The sequence below is a fragment of the Diachasma alloeum genome, unplaced genomic scaffold (genome assembly GCF_001412515.2).
Source record: "Diachasma alloeum isolate Michigan unplaced genomic scaffold, Dall2.0 Dall_scaffold_01094, whole genome shotgun sequence".
NCBI lineage: Eukaryota > Metazoa > Arthropoda > Insecta > Hymenoptera > Braconidae > Diachasma > Diachasma alloeum.
The window spans coordinates 80068-94849 of NW_021681205.1; the positions used below are offsets into that span (position 1 = coordinate 80068).

The 14782-nt window shown below is 35.6% G+C and overlaps 1 protein-coding gene across 1 annotated transcript in view; it reads right to left on the minus strand.

Annotated features, from left to right (window-relative positions):
* The window catches only part of LOC107045861 (muscle calcium channel subunit alpha-1), a 35245-nt gene that overhangs the window by 15273 nt on the left and 5190 nt on the right, over positions 1-14782 (minus strand). The window contains exons 5-13 of the mRNA XM_015268264.1: positions 13489-14207; positions 12245-12458; positions 11120-11754; positions 9644-9810; positions 9403-9490; positions 7760-7867; positions 2176-2228; positions 930-1076; positions 37-238 (exon numbers count right to left, since the gene is read on the minus strand). Coding sequence (XP_015123750.1) covers positions 37-238; positions 930-1076; positions 2176-2228; positions 7760-7867; positions 9403-9490; positions 9644-9810; positions 11120-11754; positions 12245-12458; positions 13489-14207 — 2333 coding nt within the window. The remainder of the gene's footprint in view (positions 1-36; positions 239-929; positions 1077-2175; positions 2229-7759; positions 7868-9402; positions 9491-9643; positions 9811-11119; positions 11755-12244; positions 12459-13488; positions 14208-14782) is intronic.

A 14782-nucleotide genomic window follows, 5' to 3' on the forward strand; every position in this document is an offset into this window, starting at 1 on the left:
AAATTCTCGTGCCTCGGCAAAAGCCTCGGAGCTCACCTCGTTCTTCTCCAATCCACAATTTTTGTACTCTTGTTCACCCTCGTTTTGAAATGTCACAATGACGAAACCCACGAATATGTTTACCATGAAGAATGCTATGATGATTATGTATATTATGTAGTAGGCTGCTACTATTGGGCGAAAGTTATGGATTGGTCCGTAGTTTTCACGATTTGAGTCGATTGAGACGTATAAGAGTCTGAAAGTTGATTCAGGATTAGACTGGGTGACAACTTCATCATGTTTAGCCACATTTACACTGTTTTTTGATTATATTTCAGTGTGAAAAATTAATTATTATAATGTCATAAAGATATTTCTAAGGATTTTTGTCACACGCACGAAAAGATTTCATCGAAAAACCGAGCGAATTCGATAGGAAATTCGATTGGATTTCTATTCAGAATTTTGCAGTTTTACTGTGCGTTTTTTAGGGACAATATACAACAGATACTATTCTATTCCAAAAATCAGTAGAATTCAATTTTTTTATTGAGACATTTTCTGCAGTAATTTCTCGATATGAATTTTCAGATTTTTTTTCACTCTATTCTTCTCTTTTCACGGAAAGAATTGAATTAAAAAAACTTGGAAAATTTGAGCCTAGGAATTTCTGTAGAAAATATCTCAACGGAATAAGTTGTCCAGAAAAAACGAAATCAATTGAATGTTTCTATGGAATATTTTTTATTGAATATTTCTGTTAAAAAAAAGCAAAGATCTCCGAAAATTTTCAATAGAATCGGCTGAAAATAATTCGTCAATAGAAATCCAATAAAATTTTCTATCGAATTCGCAAAGTTTTTCCATGAAAATTTTTCGGGCGTCTATACTTCCCTTCTAAATTACTCATCTTTATAAATGACATCTTCTTATCATGTTTTACTTACGATGGCCACCCCTCAAACGTTGATACTGTGAATAACGTCAACATGGCTTTAGCCACATCATCAAAATGAAAACGATTTCGCGTCCACAATCTCTCTTTCATGACTGGTCTGTTGATATTTCCCTCTTCATAAACCAAATACGTGCCACTAAAGATTCAAAAAAATCTCAATGAAACGACGCTTACATGACTTTTTCACGTGTGAAAATAGTTAGCAGGAACACCCAGCGCTCTTTCAGAGAAAATCAATGAGAATTTTATTTTTAAAAATCTGTTCGATGCTCGATTGCCCCGATTTTTATAGATGTTTGGTAGGCAAAGTCACTGAATTTCAATTATTCTGTATGAATCCGCGATACGCAAAATTATAATACAGAAGTAAAATTATTTATTACATATAAACTCAGGTAACTGTATTGTACAATTTTTCAAATATTTTATAAATCAGGAATTAACTTCGCAACAATGATCATCATTTGATTCATTGAAAAATGGTATTCAGATATTTAGAATTAATTATTTAATTATATCTGAGAATTAAAAATTATTTTCACATTTAAATAAAAAAGGAACTGTGATTAATTCATTGCAAACTTCTTTTAAAATTACTTAGTAACAATTTTTGTCGACACGCATGAAAAAATTCAGTAGAAACCCTTAGCCAATTCTATGGGATTTCTATTACAATTCTATTGAAAATGTCTACTTGTTTCTGTGCTGATGAAAAATTCAATATATTTTGCATTTCTGTTCGAATTTTTCTCTTGAGATTTTTTCTATTAGAATTATTGGGCAGAATCGGAGTGGAAAAAACTTATGGAGTGGAAAATTTATGTCCAAGCATTCTTATAGAAAGAATCTCAAGAGAAAACTTGAAACGGAAATTTGAAATCTATTGACTTTGTTTTATCGAATATTCAATAGAATCAGTGCAAAAAACAACTAGAATTTTTCAATAGAATTCCAATAGAAATTTCTAGCGAATTAGCTAAATTTTCTATTGAATTTTTCCATACGTGGATTCCTGGTATGAATTATTCTGTTTCGCGTTTCTTCCCAGAAATTCCTAAGCATTAATTTCGCGAGATTTTCCCGCTGCATATTTTTTATTTCTCGTTCCCAAAATGCAATAAAAAAAAATTGATGCCCAAGAATTCTCATACCGCTCCAATCCAAGAGCATTACAATTTCTCAAAAAAAACGCTAGTTTTTCCAACTAAATGATTTATCCCGTAATAAAAACTCACTGGCATTCAGCTTCCGTTATCTTAGATTCGTCATTACACGAGAAGAATTTCCCCTGCGATGAAGACAATATCGTAAATAACATCATAACAACGTAATTGCAAATTGCGAAAGAATATTGCAAAACATGGAGAACTGCAAACCATTACGCGAACAAAAGAAAAAAATTAATAAATCGCTTTCCGTGGAAGCGTCGAGTGCACTCGTGCTTGAAATGCGAAGATATGAAACCAGAAGATTATTAAAAATTAATGCGCGTGCAAACGAAATTCATTGATGTCAAGCATTCCTGAATGTCTCGTACAATAGTCAACGGCTTGTGAAAAACTCGTAGTATCAGCAGTACTTGATTTTTTCGATACTATGCGCGATATAAGATGTGATGGTGCGAACGGATCCGATAAACGTGTGTCGATTAATCACTAGGTCAAATTTTTTTTTATCATCAAACATGAGGAAATAAATATTCAATTGACAGACAAAGCTATTGAGATAATGAGCTCTCTAATGAATTCCAGAGGGTGTCGCTGTCACACGAAACTTGCCCCCTTTCGACGTATTCGCATTCTCTTGGTTGTACCATAAATTCATGCATCTGCGGACATCAAAGGAATACATATTGTTTCATAACACTTATTAATATCGTGACTTGTAGTACACGGAGAGAAAAGGTGGGGGAAAATTATCTAGAAAATCGCGGAAAAGTTTATTGTGCGAAAGGTAATTGTACTGTTAAAAAATTACGCTTGTAATTTTAATTGAAAAAGCTTGAAATTTTTAACAATGACAAAGTTACATGAAATTTCTGGAGAATTTTTCTATGACGAGTTAGTTAATTTCTTAAATATTCAAGTAGTTATCGACTTTCAGGTCAATTTCAGGCAATAACTTCTCTGAATTTTCAATCTATTGAAAATTAAATTGTATGTGATGTTCGATGTTCACGATGAATTTGAAAAATCTGAAAAAATGATTCTTTAACATGAAAAACCCAATTTTCTTGAATTTTCTAGATGAATGAGAAATTTAGTGAACATTTTCATTTGAAATTGAAGTCAAACTCACAATATTGAAAATTCAGATGACATTGTGACTGAAATTTCAAGAAATTTCTAACGGTGTGTGGAAGGAAATGTTTTTCAATGAAAAATACTTTTAGTGGAGGATTTCTTACGATTAGTTCAGTGAAAATATTACATCGAGGATGAAAAAATTACGGCTTCCAGTGCAGGATAATTTTCTGTACACATAAAATTTATTGTAGTGTTTGGGAGAGATGATCCTGCTCCTCTATAAAAAAATTCAGGGAGACTGAGTAATTATTCACGTTCGCTGCAATTTTTTTTGGAATTCTCATGTCATGAGATGAGAAAAAAATCACCATTCGTCTCGCATTTTTTCCCTCGAATAGTCATAGACACGTTGAACTGAATTGCGCTCCACGATTACTCGATTTGTTGGGTAATTTTTCCCCAACTGTTTTCTCCGTGCAGAAAAAACCCTATTCTTCTCTTCTAATTGATACATTGTATATATTTACACATCGATAAGTCTAGTTTTACTTGGAAGCCAGTTGCAAGACTTGGTAATTCATCGATATTTTTGTATGGAGGGATAGCTGAGTGGGATATTTTTTGTAATAAATGCACGAAAAAAATTATTGAATTGCAATTTTCCTATTTTTTAAATTTAATAATGCAAAAAATTGTCATTCGAATTTTCAAGAATGAATTATTCTGCAGAAAGCCGAGCGCTTTCGCTAGAAAACTCTATTCAGAATTATTCAATTTTACTGCGCTAGTTTTAATAGATATTTGATGGAACATATTTGGTATTTTACATTTAACATTTGTCTTCCGCGATGTTTTCACAAATATTTTAGGTTTTTATAGAAATCCCTCGGCTCGACAAAACTGAGAAAATTTATGTCAAGGAATTCCTGCAGAAAATGACTCAATAGAAACAGTTGTACAGAAAAACGGAACTCTACTGGATTTTTAAATAAAACAGATTCTATTAGACATTCAATATTTAAAAAGCGCGCAGTAAAGTTGTTCAATAGAATTGGTCAAAAGCTAATTCAATAGAGTTTTCTATCAAATTCGCTAGATTTTTCTATGATTATTTTTGTCAATCGATGCCTTCTATTTAACGAGTAAACTCGATCAATTCCCACTGAAATGTCCTTTCTCATCTCAAAAAACTCTAAAAAATGTAATTTCCGATGAAAATTAATAGAGAAACCTAGCGCTTTCTCCAAGAAATTCTACTTAATTTCTATTGGAACTCTATAAGAACTCTATTGCAGTTCTATTACAATTCTATAGAATGTTTTTATTTGTTTTCTGCTCCAGTTTCATCAAAAATTATTCTTAAAGACATTTATGCACAAAAAAAAATTCTATAGATGTTGATTTTTCAATATAACTTATTCTGTTGCAATTTTTTCTCAATAATTCCTGCATATATTTTCCCAAGTGTTTTTTTCTTGAATTTTATTATCAGAAATAAATAAAAATATAGCGGAAAAACATTAGAAAATCAACGTCCAACAATTCCCATAAAAAAATAAAATTGCCTTTCAACAAAATCCTACGCGTAAAGTTACATAACTCCCCTAGAAATGGCCCAAAAAAACCAACAAAAAATTAAAATAAAGTTCTAACAAGCCTTCAAGACAATTCTTATCGAGTTCCAATAGAAATTCAATGAAATTGCTCAGGGAAAGCGCGAGATTTTTCTACTAAACTTAATCATGCGTGCCATCCCACTCAAGACTATCCCACGGCCCCCTCCCCCCAAAAAACTATTTAAAAGTGCCACATGCTTTCAAACTAAAATACTCCACATATTTACACTACAACGAACTTAAAAAAAACTAATTGTTTTACGTGCTCATATGTTTTACCTTAAACAGCTGTACCCCGATAACAGCGAACATGAACTGTAGGAGGTAGGTAACCAACATAATATTGCCGATTGTTTTAATGGCGACAATCACACACTTGACTACATACTTTTATATTTCATCGTTCATTATTTCCACATTGTCGATGGTTTTATTAAATCGCAAGATTTACGTTGGGATTGTTTTTTTTTTATCGAGCAGGGCGAGGTACAGCAGGAAGTTGAGTTTGTCAAGTTGGTACACGGAGTAGGCAGACACAGGTAGGTGGAACAAACAAAAAAAAAGAGATAAGGTTGTTGTTGAACAGGAACATCATTAGTCATTAATGTATGGGGCACTGCAAAATTTGCTCGTACTGTGAGTTAGTTGAGTAAGGGGCGGGGCCTTGAAGGTACTAGGTATTTATTCACGAAAAAAAGGGGGATACAAGTAATTCCACTCTTGCGAATTGAATTAATCGGATTAATTGAACTTTAATCACTTAAGAGCAGTCATAAAGCTCCTTCGGATCGAGCCCTCGCCATCCATCCAATTCGTCTAGCCTTTCTAGTTATATTATACCGGTTCTACCCTCGGCAATGCACCTGTCGGCACATTATCCTATTGTATCACTTAGCTACACAAGACAAAATATAATTCATACTCTGAGAATTTCGTTCAGCACGGCCACATTAATCCGATAATCAAAAACCAATATTTTCTCAAGCACGAAGAAATTTCGTAGATTAACAGAGCGAATTCGATGGGAAATTTTATTTAATTTCTAGTGAATTTTTGTTGGAAATTTTGGTGGCTGCCGGGCTGATTATATTGAGGAATTCCGCAGGTTTAATGCGTTTTTTTTATAGAGATTATGTCCAATGGAAAGTATTTCATGGAAGAAGTCAATAGAATACCATATTTCTATAGCACTTTTTCTATCGACATTTTTTCCATGGAAATTCCTCGCCATGAATTTTCTTCACTTCATTTCATTTCTCTTTTCATGAAGCCATTTTCAGTAATTCTTATGTATAGAACATGTCTGAATCGAATAATTTGTATAGAAAAATCGAATTCTATTGATCTTTTCTATAGAATATCGTCAATGGAGCATTTCTATTGAAAAAACGCGCAGATAAGCTGAATTTTTCAACAGACTCGGTCAAACACTAATTGAAAGTTCAATAGAAATCCAATAGAATTTTCTAGGGAATTCGATACAACATTCTATTGAATTCCTATTGAACTTCTAACGAAAATTTTATTAGTTTTAGCCTGATTCTATAAAAAAATTCCTCAGCTATAGTGCGTTTTTTTATAGAAATGATGTCCAGTGGAAATTATTTCATAGAATATACCAATAGAATGAATTTTCTTCATTTGAGTCAATGAATTTTTATGTATAAAAATTATCTCAATAGAATAAATTGTATAGAAAAATCAAATTCTATTGATTTTTTCTATAGAATGTTTTCAATGGAGCATTTCTATCGGAAAAAAAGCGCAGATAAACTGAATTTTTCAATAGACTCGGTCAAGAACTAATTGAACGTTCAATAGAAATCCAATAGAATTTTCTAGGGAATTCGATACAACATTCTATTGAATTCCTATTGAACTTCTAACGAAAATTTTATTAGTTTTAGCCTGATTCTATAAAAAAATTCCTCAGCTATAGTGCGTTTTTTTATAGAAATGATGTCCAGTGGAAATTATTTCATAGAATATACCAATAGAATGAATTTTCTTCATTTGAGTCAATGAATTTTTATGTATAAAAATTATCTCAATAGAATAAATTGTATAGAAAAATCAAATTCTATTGATTTTTTCTATAGAATGTTTTCAATGGAGCATTTCTATCGGAAAAAAAGCGCAGATAAACTGAATTTTTCAATAGACTCGGTCAAAAACTAACTGAAAGTTCAATAGAAATCCAATAGAATTTTCTAGCGAATTCTATAGAACATTCTATTAAATATCTATTGAACTTCTATTTAAAATTCCAAGTTCTTTTTACTTTATTTGTTCCACTTTTTATCGATAAAATGAAGCAAAAAACGTAAAAAATTTGAACCGATGAATTTCTACAGAAAATATCTCAGTAAAATAAATTCCACAGAAAAATCGAATATTTTCCATTGAACATTTTCACGGAGAAAAACACGCAGACGCGCTGCAAAATTTTATGAGTACAATAAGCCAAAAAAAAAGAAAATTCAATAGAAACGCAACAGAATTTTCCAGCGAATTCGCTAGGTTTTTCTACGAAATTTTATCGCACGTACTGTCATGTTAATGTAGCGAAACACACCACTGCAACGATAAACTATGGGATATGCATGCAGTATTGAAATGCGCGTGATATCCTTCCATCAAATCAAACAAAAACATCTCAAAGTGATAAATAAAATTCGAAAGCCGAAAGGTGCATTGGGAGAGATACGTCTTCATACCAAAAATTAAATCGTAAATTAAAGGAGGTGAAAAAAAATTCGACAGGGATTAAGAATCAGAGGGGGTGCAGTAACAGAAACACTCATAGTAAATAGTAGAAAACGGGGTAATGTGAAAACAAAAGGGCGGGGAATGAGACAGTTCTAGGGGTGATGGAATTATTAGAGTGTTGAATAAAAATGTAACACATGAAAATGAAAAAAAAACGCGGAAGTCCTGGTGATGCCTTTACGGCCTACCTTGAAGAGTTGGACGCCGATAACGGCGAAGACGAACTGCAGGAGGCTGGTGACGAGGACTATGTTTCCGATAGTCTTTACTGCTACGATGACGCATTGGACTACGTGCTAATTTATCAATATTAGTTGTGGTATTCAGTGGGGGAGTGGTAGAATGAGATGAGTGAATTATTGAGTTTCGATTTGGGTTTGTTGGATTTTTTATTTTTCTTATTTATCCCTGCGACTGACCGGAATATGGCCCTGAACTTTATCTTCATAATTTCCCCTGGAGAGATCTTTTGTCGTATTGAATCAATTTACTTGGGGACAAAAAGAAAGTTTCCACCAAAACATGATAATTTTCGTAGTAGAAATTGTTCTCGTGAGACATTCATATGTCTTTCGGGTAAATACATTCGTTCTACAGAGAATTATATGAGGCTCCGGTTTTATCAAGTGAATGTTATTGAGTAGTGTACCTCTTTGTCCAATAAACACTTATAATTTCCGTGGAACAAACGATAATTTCAAGAGGAAACTGAAATCTTCTTGCCGAAAACTCTGTTATTGGCAAAACTAAATAATTTCGAGGGGACAATTTTTTGGGGAAAAAATATTCTTTCCTCGTCAATGTATTCTTTCTATGGTATAAACCTATGGAGTTCTCTCAGATCAAATGATTGTCGTGCAATAGATTATATTTTTTCCTGCCAGCAGTTCGAATTCTTCCAGGGGTATTTGTGATGATCACGACAAAAATTTAATTTTTGTGGAAGATCGTAAATTTCCTCCTGTCGGGATGGTTAATTTCCCTCAAGTAAATCTGTTGAACTCCATCAAATATTCTCAGAAATAATTTTTTCTCTCAGTGTATAAGTTAATTATCATTTGAAAATCTATCTACTGAAAATTCTATTATGTTTCTGTCGATTCTAGTGAAGAATTCCGCAGCTTCACTGCGCGTTTTTTCTGTGAAAAATGTTCAATGAAAACTATTTCATAGAAAAAATCAGTTGAATTTCGTTCAACTGAAATTTTAAAAAAGGAAAGAAATTGGGAAATTTATTCCCATGAATTTCAATGAAAAAATAAAAACCTATTGACATTTTTTAAATGACGCAGTGAAGCTGCATCATCTTCAATAGAATTGGCGCCAAAAAACACTAGATTATTTAGTAGTATTTTTATTTTTATTTTTTTCTTGAATTTGCGCAAGAAAAGTTCGCAAATTGATCCAGTTCCATTCTATTTAATGAAGAGTTTCGTCAAAATTCACTAAAAAATCACTTCACCTCTCCAAGACTCAAAAATACTATTAAAAAATAGCCCCCGAAGTGAAATTGACTCATCTCGTTCTGCCACTTCGCCGCTGAACTATTCTATCGAGTTACTCTCTTTCATCTACCTTATATTTTCCTCAAATTGACCCCTGACCTATTCCCCTCAGTACCCAACTAACCCATCTGGCAATATTATCATTCTATTGTATATGACTAAACTCTAGAATAGAAGAGTTTACTTGGCTAATTTGACTGGTGTAAAAATATACTCAGCAGCTCTGGTGACAGCACAAAATAACTTTAAACTCGAGTTGATGAGATAATTATTCCAATGGATTGACAAGTGTCCATAGACGAGTATTTTAAATATATTTTTCATACCTTAAGGCCTTTGGCTCGGTTGATGGCACGCAGTGGTCTGAGAACGCGCAGCACACGTAGAATTTTAACGAAGGAAATTGCACTGGATCTGAAATTCAAATGCCATGATAATGCACAGTTCACGGGATTTCCCATTTCACGGGATTTTCATCGCTGATCCTATTCCACCTCATTTCATTCAACTTGTGTCATACAGCTGATTTCATTCAAACTAATTTCATGTTTATATTTATTTACTCACCTCCATGCTATGGATATCAGGGAGACACAGACTACTAGGAGATCCAGCAGGTTGAAGGCCGAACGACAGAATGCACCGTCGTGCAGTGCAAAGCCGTATGATACCATTTTTAAACAAATTTCGATGGTGAATACGGTTGTGAAGAAATAATCGAAATGATTCAATATCTGGAAGGCATTGGGGGTAATTGAGATGTTGTGGCTGGGGAATTGAATATCCAAGTGGACAAATTAAAATTTTTCTTTCAATTTCTGAGAGAAAGCACTGGGTTTTTCTATTCAATTTTTTCATACGTAAAAAAATGGTGTCAGTACATGAAGAGAAAAGAATTGGAAATAGGGTAAACTTCCCAGTAGATGAACGTTAGTTTTCTAGCAATCTAAATAAAATTAATCAAAAAAATCGCCATTCAGGGGTTAAGGATCACAACAGTTGGTGAAAATTCAAAGCAACAATTTCCATTTCAGTATTTTTTTCGTAATTCCCTATTTAAAATAGCTCGTCCGTCTATAGGGCAGTGTCCATCTACTGGGTAGCTTACCCTAGACTGGCGATCGCAAGACTTGATTCCGACGAAGGGTGCCCGTGGCATGAAAAAATCGGGAAAAATACGATTTCACATTCATATCGATAAAGAATTTTCGAAAGAATCCGATTACACAGACTGTTCAGAAAATGTTTCCCGTTTAATCGGGAATATCCGGACAATTTTCGGAACTCTTCTCAATCAATTACAACAAACTTCTGATGGTGTAATATAGACATGACTGTGAGGGAAGCGAATTAGGAGAGCGTAACTGTATCGCATGAAATTTGTAGGAAAGTGATTTTTCCTGCAAAAAAACTCTCCTACAAAACCTCTTTTTATTTCAACTTCAAAATGGTCCATTAGCCCAAAACCCCCCTATCTCTAATTCCTGCAGCCTCCAGATAATTTGATTTCGACGCACAGAATAACTTCTTACATTTCGCAGTCATTTTACCGGTTTCCTCGAGAGTTTTACCGTAAATTCGATTCTGTTGAGACGTCGTAAAAATGACGGTGAAAGAAAATACATTTTCTTGTGCGCCGAAGGAAAAATCACGGAGTTCACTCATTTTATGAACTCCCCCGGCAAAATACCGGTAGCGTAGCAGTTTTTATGCTCATTTTTTTTCTCCGTGTAGGATTTTTAATCTCAATTCTATCAACACACACAAAATGTGTCGTTTTTTCAAATGCACATAGCTAATTTTGTTGTTTTCTTTGCATAAAAAATTGCACCATTTGTGTAAAATAACGAGAAAAATGTTTCCGAAGGGATCTGGAGTATAATATTTTAAATATTTTGGGGATCTTGGATTGAGGAATTCTCAATGCACACTTAACATTCATTAATGTCCAGTCAATTCTCTCCGTTGCAGCCCACATTCCACTTGGATATTCCCCGAAAAAAAAATCTAAAAAACTAAAGAAAACTTCATGCTTCATCTTACAACATTCCGTTCAGAGGTGGCATTGAGAGGATCCTCAGCAGCCAACATAGCCGAAGAAATCATAATACAGGCAAGAATAAAATTGCCAAAGTAACTGTGATTACAGAACCAATGACAGAAAACTCGAAATCTATTGGTCTTCGAGAATAAGAAGAAGGACGAGCCCTCGGGTATGGGCGGCTTCTCAGTGGCCATATTGTACTCAGACATTCTTCTGGGCCTCGCCGAAACGACTTCCGGTCCCCCCTCAATCTCATCCATCTCCATGTGATCGTAATCGTCTTCCCCTTCATCTGGTGCAAAATGTTCGTAACCATCGTCATCAGATTCAACATTAATTCTGACTTTATGCCCACCATCCTCGTGTCCATCTTTGGAGCCCTCAGTGTCTTGTCCCTCGTAATCGTCCCCATCGTTCTCATATTGCTCAACATCAGTCCCGGGATCCTCTTCCCCACTGGTGATATCACCAACGTCTTCGTCATCGTGAACACACTCTTCACCGCTCAATTCATCACGAGCGGGTGAACCACTGTGGGACTTGTCGTTCTCTTCATCTTTCTCAACGGCTGTCAGCTGATCGGCGTCAGCGAGATTGTCTACAGCGATGGCCAAAAAGACGTTCAGAAGGATGTCTAAAGTTTCGTGTTTTGCTGAGGAAAATTCAGTGTATTGAGATCTTTTTTTTACAAAAATTCGTCAGCTCAAATTTTCCTAGTACGTTTGCTTGATTCTTTCAATAAAAGGAGAAGAAATATGGAGGGAAGAAAATATATAAAATTTATATCGTAGAATTCCTACAGAAATTTCTCCTTTCTATCGGACACTTTCAGTAGAAAAAAGCGCGAAGTGATGCTGCAGGATTTTCAATAGAATTCGCTAGGTTTTCCTATCAATTTTGTCATTTGAATAATTGCGTATTCAATGGGAATTGAGAGATTTGAATGAAAAACGGGCCGTAATCTTGATGGATCCTTTATAACCCTCTGCTCATAGCCCATTTCGCTCAGAACAAGGTTCTCAAGACAATTATCCCATCCAACCCATCTCCGCGAATCGACCCCTCGAAGTCTCCAGTTTTACGACTTAACTGCGTAATAGAATGCATTGATGGAAAGAGGATACAGTTTCCGCAGATGAAAAGAATGATGAAGTAAACACAGGCAAGTATCCCATGACTGGCAACACCCCCGTAAGCCCGAATTCCCACGTACATGACGGCATTCCAGTCCTCCCCCGTCAGTATCTGAAACACTGTCAGCAAACTCTGCCAGAAGCTGTCGAAATTGCTGCGTGGTTTGTCCTGGAGATCATCGAAGTTGAATTTCCCCCCGAAGACCTGAAAATTCCATCTTCATCACATGCATGAAAAAATTCAGCAGAAAACTTGAAGCATTCGCTTGAAAAGACAAAATTAGATTCCAGGATTATTTCATATCAGCCCGGGTTATACCAAGCGCTCTCAAGTGTAATATAAGGGTCAGACACTAAGTGTGAGAATATCAGGGTCAAAAAGTGGAGGTTAAAAAATGAGGGTCGGAATATTAGAGTCAAAAACTGAGGGCCTGAATGTAAAGGTGAAGGAATGAGGGTCAGAATATTAGGGTCAAAAAATTAGGGTCAGAATATAAAAGTAAGAAAAGTGGGTGTCAGGCAATGAGGGTCATATAAGGGCTCAAAACGGGGATCAAGCATAATATGTGACATATTTAGACCCTCATTGCCTGACACCCACTTTTTTTACTTTTATATTCTGACCCTCATTTTTTAACCTCCATTTTTTGACCCTTATATTCCGACACTCAGTGCCTGACCCTTATATTACACTTAAGAGGGCTTGCTGCAACCCGGCCTGATACAAAAGAATCATCTTCGAATTGAAATACCCATCCCCCAATTAAGTATAAAATATACTTGAATCAAATGTTCTTTTTTTGTGAGTGAAGACAAAAATTAGAGCGTGAAAAACGCGCAAAACTGTTGATTCTATTCTTCTATCAACCGTAGTCTGGTCACCACACGCGACCACGCGACTCTGGTCACTTTTGCGGGGATTCCCCGCCGTATTAGTTACGTCCAAGCGTTGCCGAATTCACTCTACACCGCACGGGCGCGTCCAGTGAGTTTCCGGCAACGTCGTGTGATGGGCAATTTCATTTAACTTGAGAAAAAATAATTCACCTATTCGAATTAATTTGTTTTCTTTAGGAATTTCGGGAAATGTGTTGTTCTCAAAATTATTATAATTCTCTAGGCACTTCAATTGACGAAGTTCAATTTTTTCGAATGTTTCCGGTTAACCAGTCAATTGTATGGTGACCAATTTAGGGTTGAATTTTCTATAAAACATAAAAATCACTCAACCCTACCTGCATCCCCAACAGCGCAAAAATCACGATGAAAAGAAAGAGCAGCAGCAGCAACGAGGCGATAGACTGTATAGAATTAAGCAGCGAAGCCACCAAATTCGACAGCGATCTCCAGTACTTGGTGACCTTGAAGACCCTGAGAAGCCTGACACACCGAAGTACCGAGACCCCAAGTGGTGGCATGACCTCCGTATTCGTGAGTATCATTTCACTGATTGAACCAATGACAACGAAGCAATCAAAACGATTGAATAACGATAGAAAATACCCCTGAAACCCCAAACTGTACATTTTCAGTGTCATCTCCATGGTGAAAAGAGCAACGAAGAACATATTAGTGTACTCTTGAAACCAGTCGAGCCAGTCTGGCTGGCGAAAATGCTCGGTGGCCAGTACAGCTGTGTTGAGAAACACAAGAACAATAATCAGCCAGTAGAAAACTTGTGATTTAACCGCCCTGCGGCATCCTTTTCGCATGTGCTTGTTGATATCTGCCCAAGTTTTTCGATTTTTTCCCCACACAGACTCCTGACGCGCACCCTCCTCATCGCCCTCGAGCCTGTCTGTACTCTCCATTTCATTCTGTTGCTTGGACTTTCTACTCTGCATTCTAGGCTCGTCATGCTCTGTCTCAATGTCCTCAGCCTGAGTTATCCAGTCGAGATATCCCCGCAGATCTTCGTCGATCTGCTGCTTCTCCCTCAATTGTTGAAACTCACCTGGGAATGCGAAATCACTGTCATTTCAGTTTTGAGGGCTTCGCGGACACACGGAGAGAAAAATTCAATAAAAATTACCAGCAGAAAAACGTAAAAATTACGTTTCGAAACGTAATCCTCGAGCGAAGTAAAATTCAATAAAAAGTGGGAGTCGGAACTGAACTTGTACGAATCGCCACGTAAATTCTACGGTCTGTTCTGTAAAAATTAACCACCCGTCTGATGACTCACCGCTGTGGGGACAAGTCGTTCCGTAATTTTTCCCCAATGATGAACGAAACGTAGAAATAACTCACCAGCTTCATAAAAATTGTTGAACGTTCAAGAATTTTTGATTTTGGAGGCACAATAAGTCGGCAAGTTTCTGTAAGATTTTACTTCTTCGGGAAAAATTACGTGACAATTTCGTACTTTGTTCGGTGATGAACCTGAAAATTCACTGAACATTTCAGATTTCTTCTCTTCCATTCCTGTAAAAATTTCCGGAAAACGATTCCCCATTGCGGATTACGCGAATTGTTCCGTAATTTTTACTGAATATTTCTCTCCGTGCATGGTTATTGATATCATTGGCT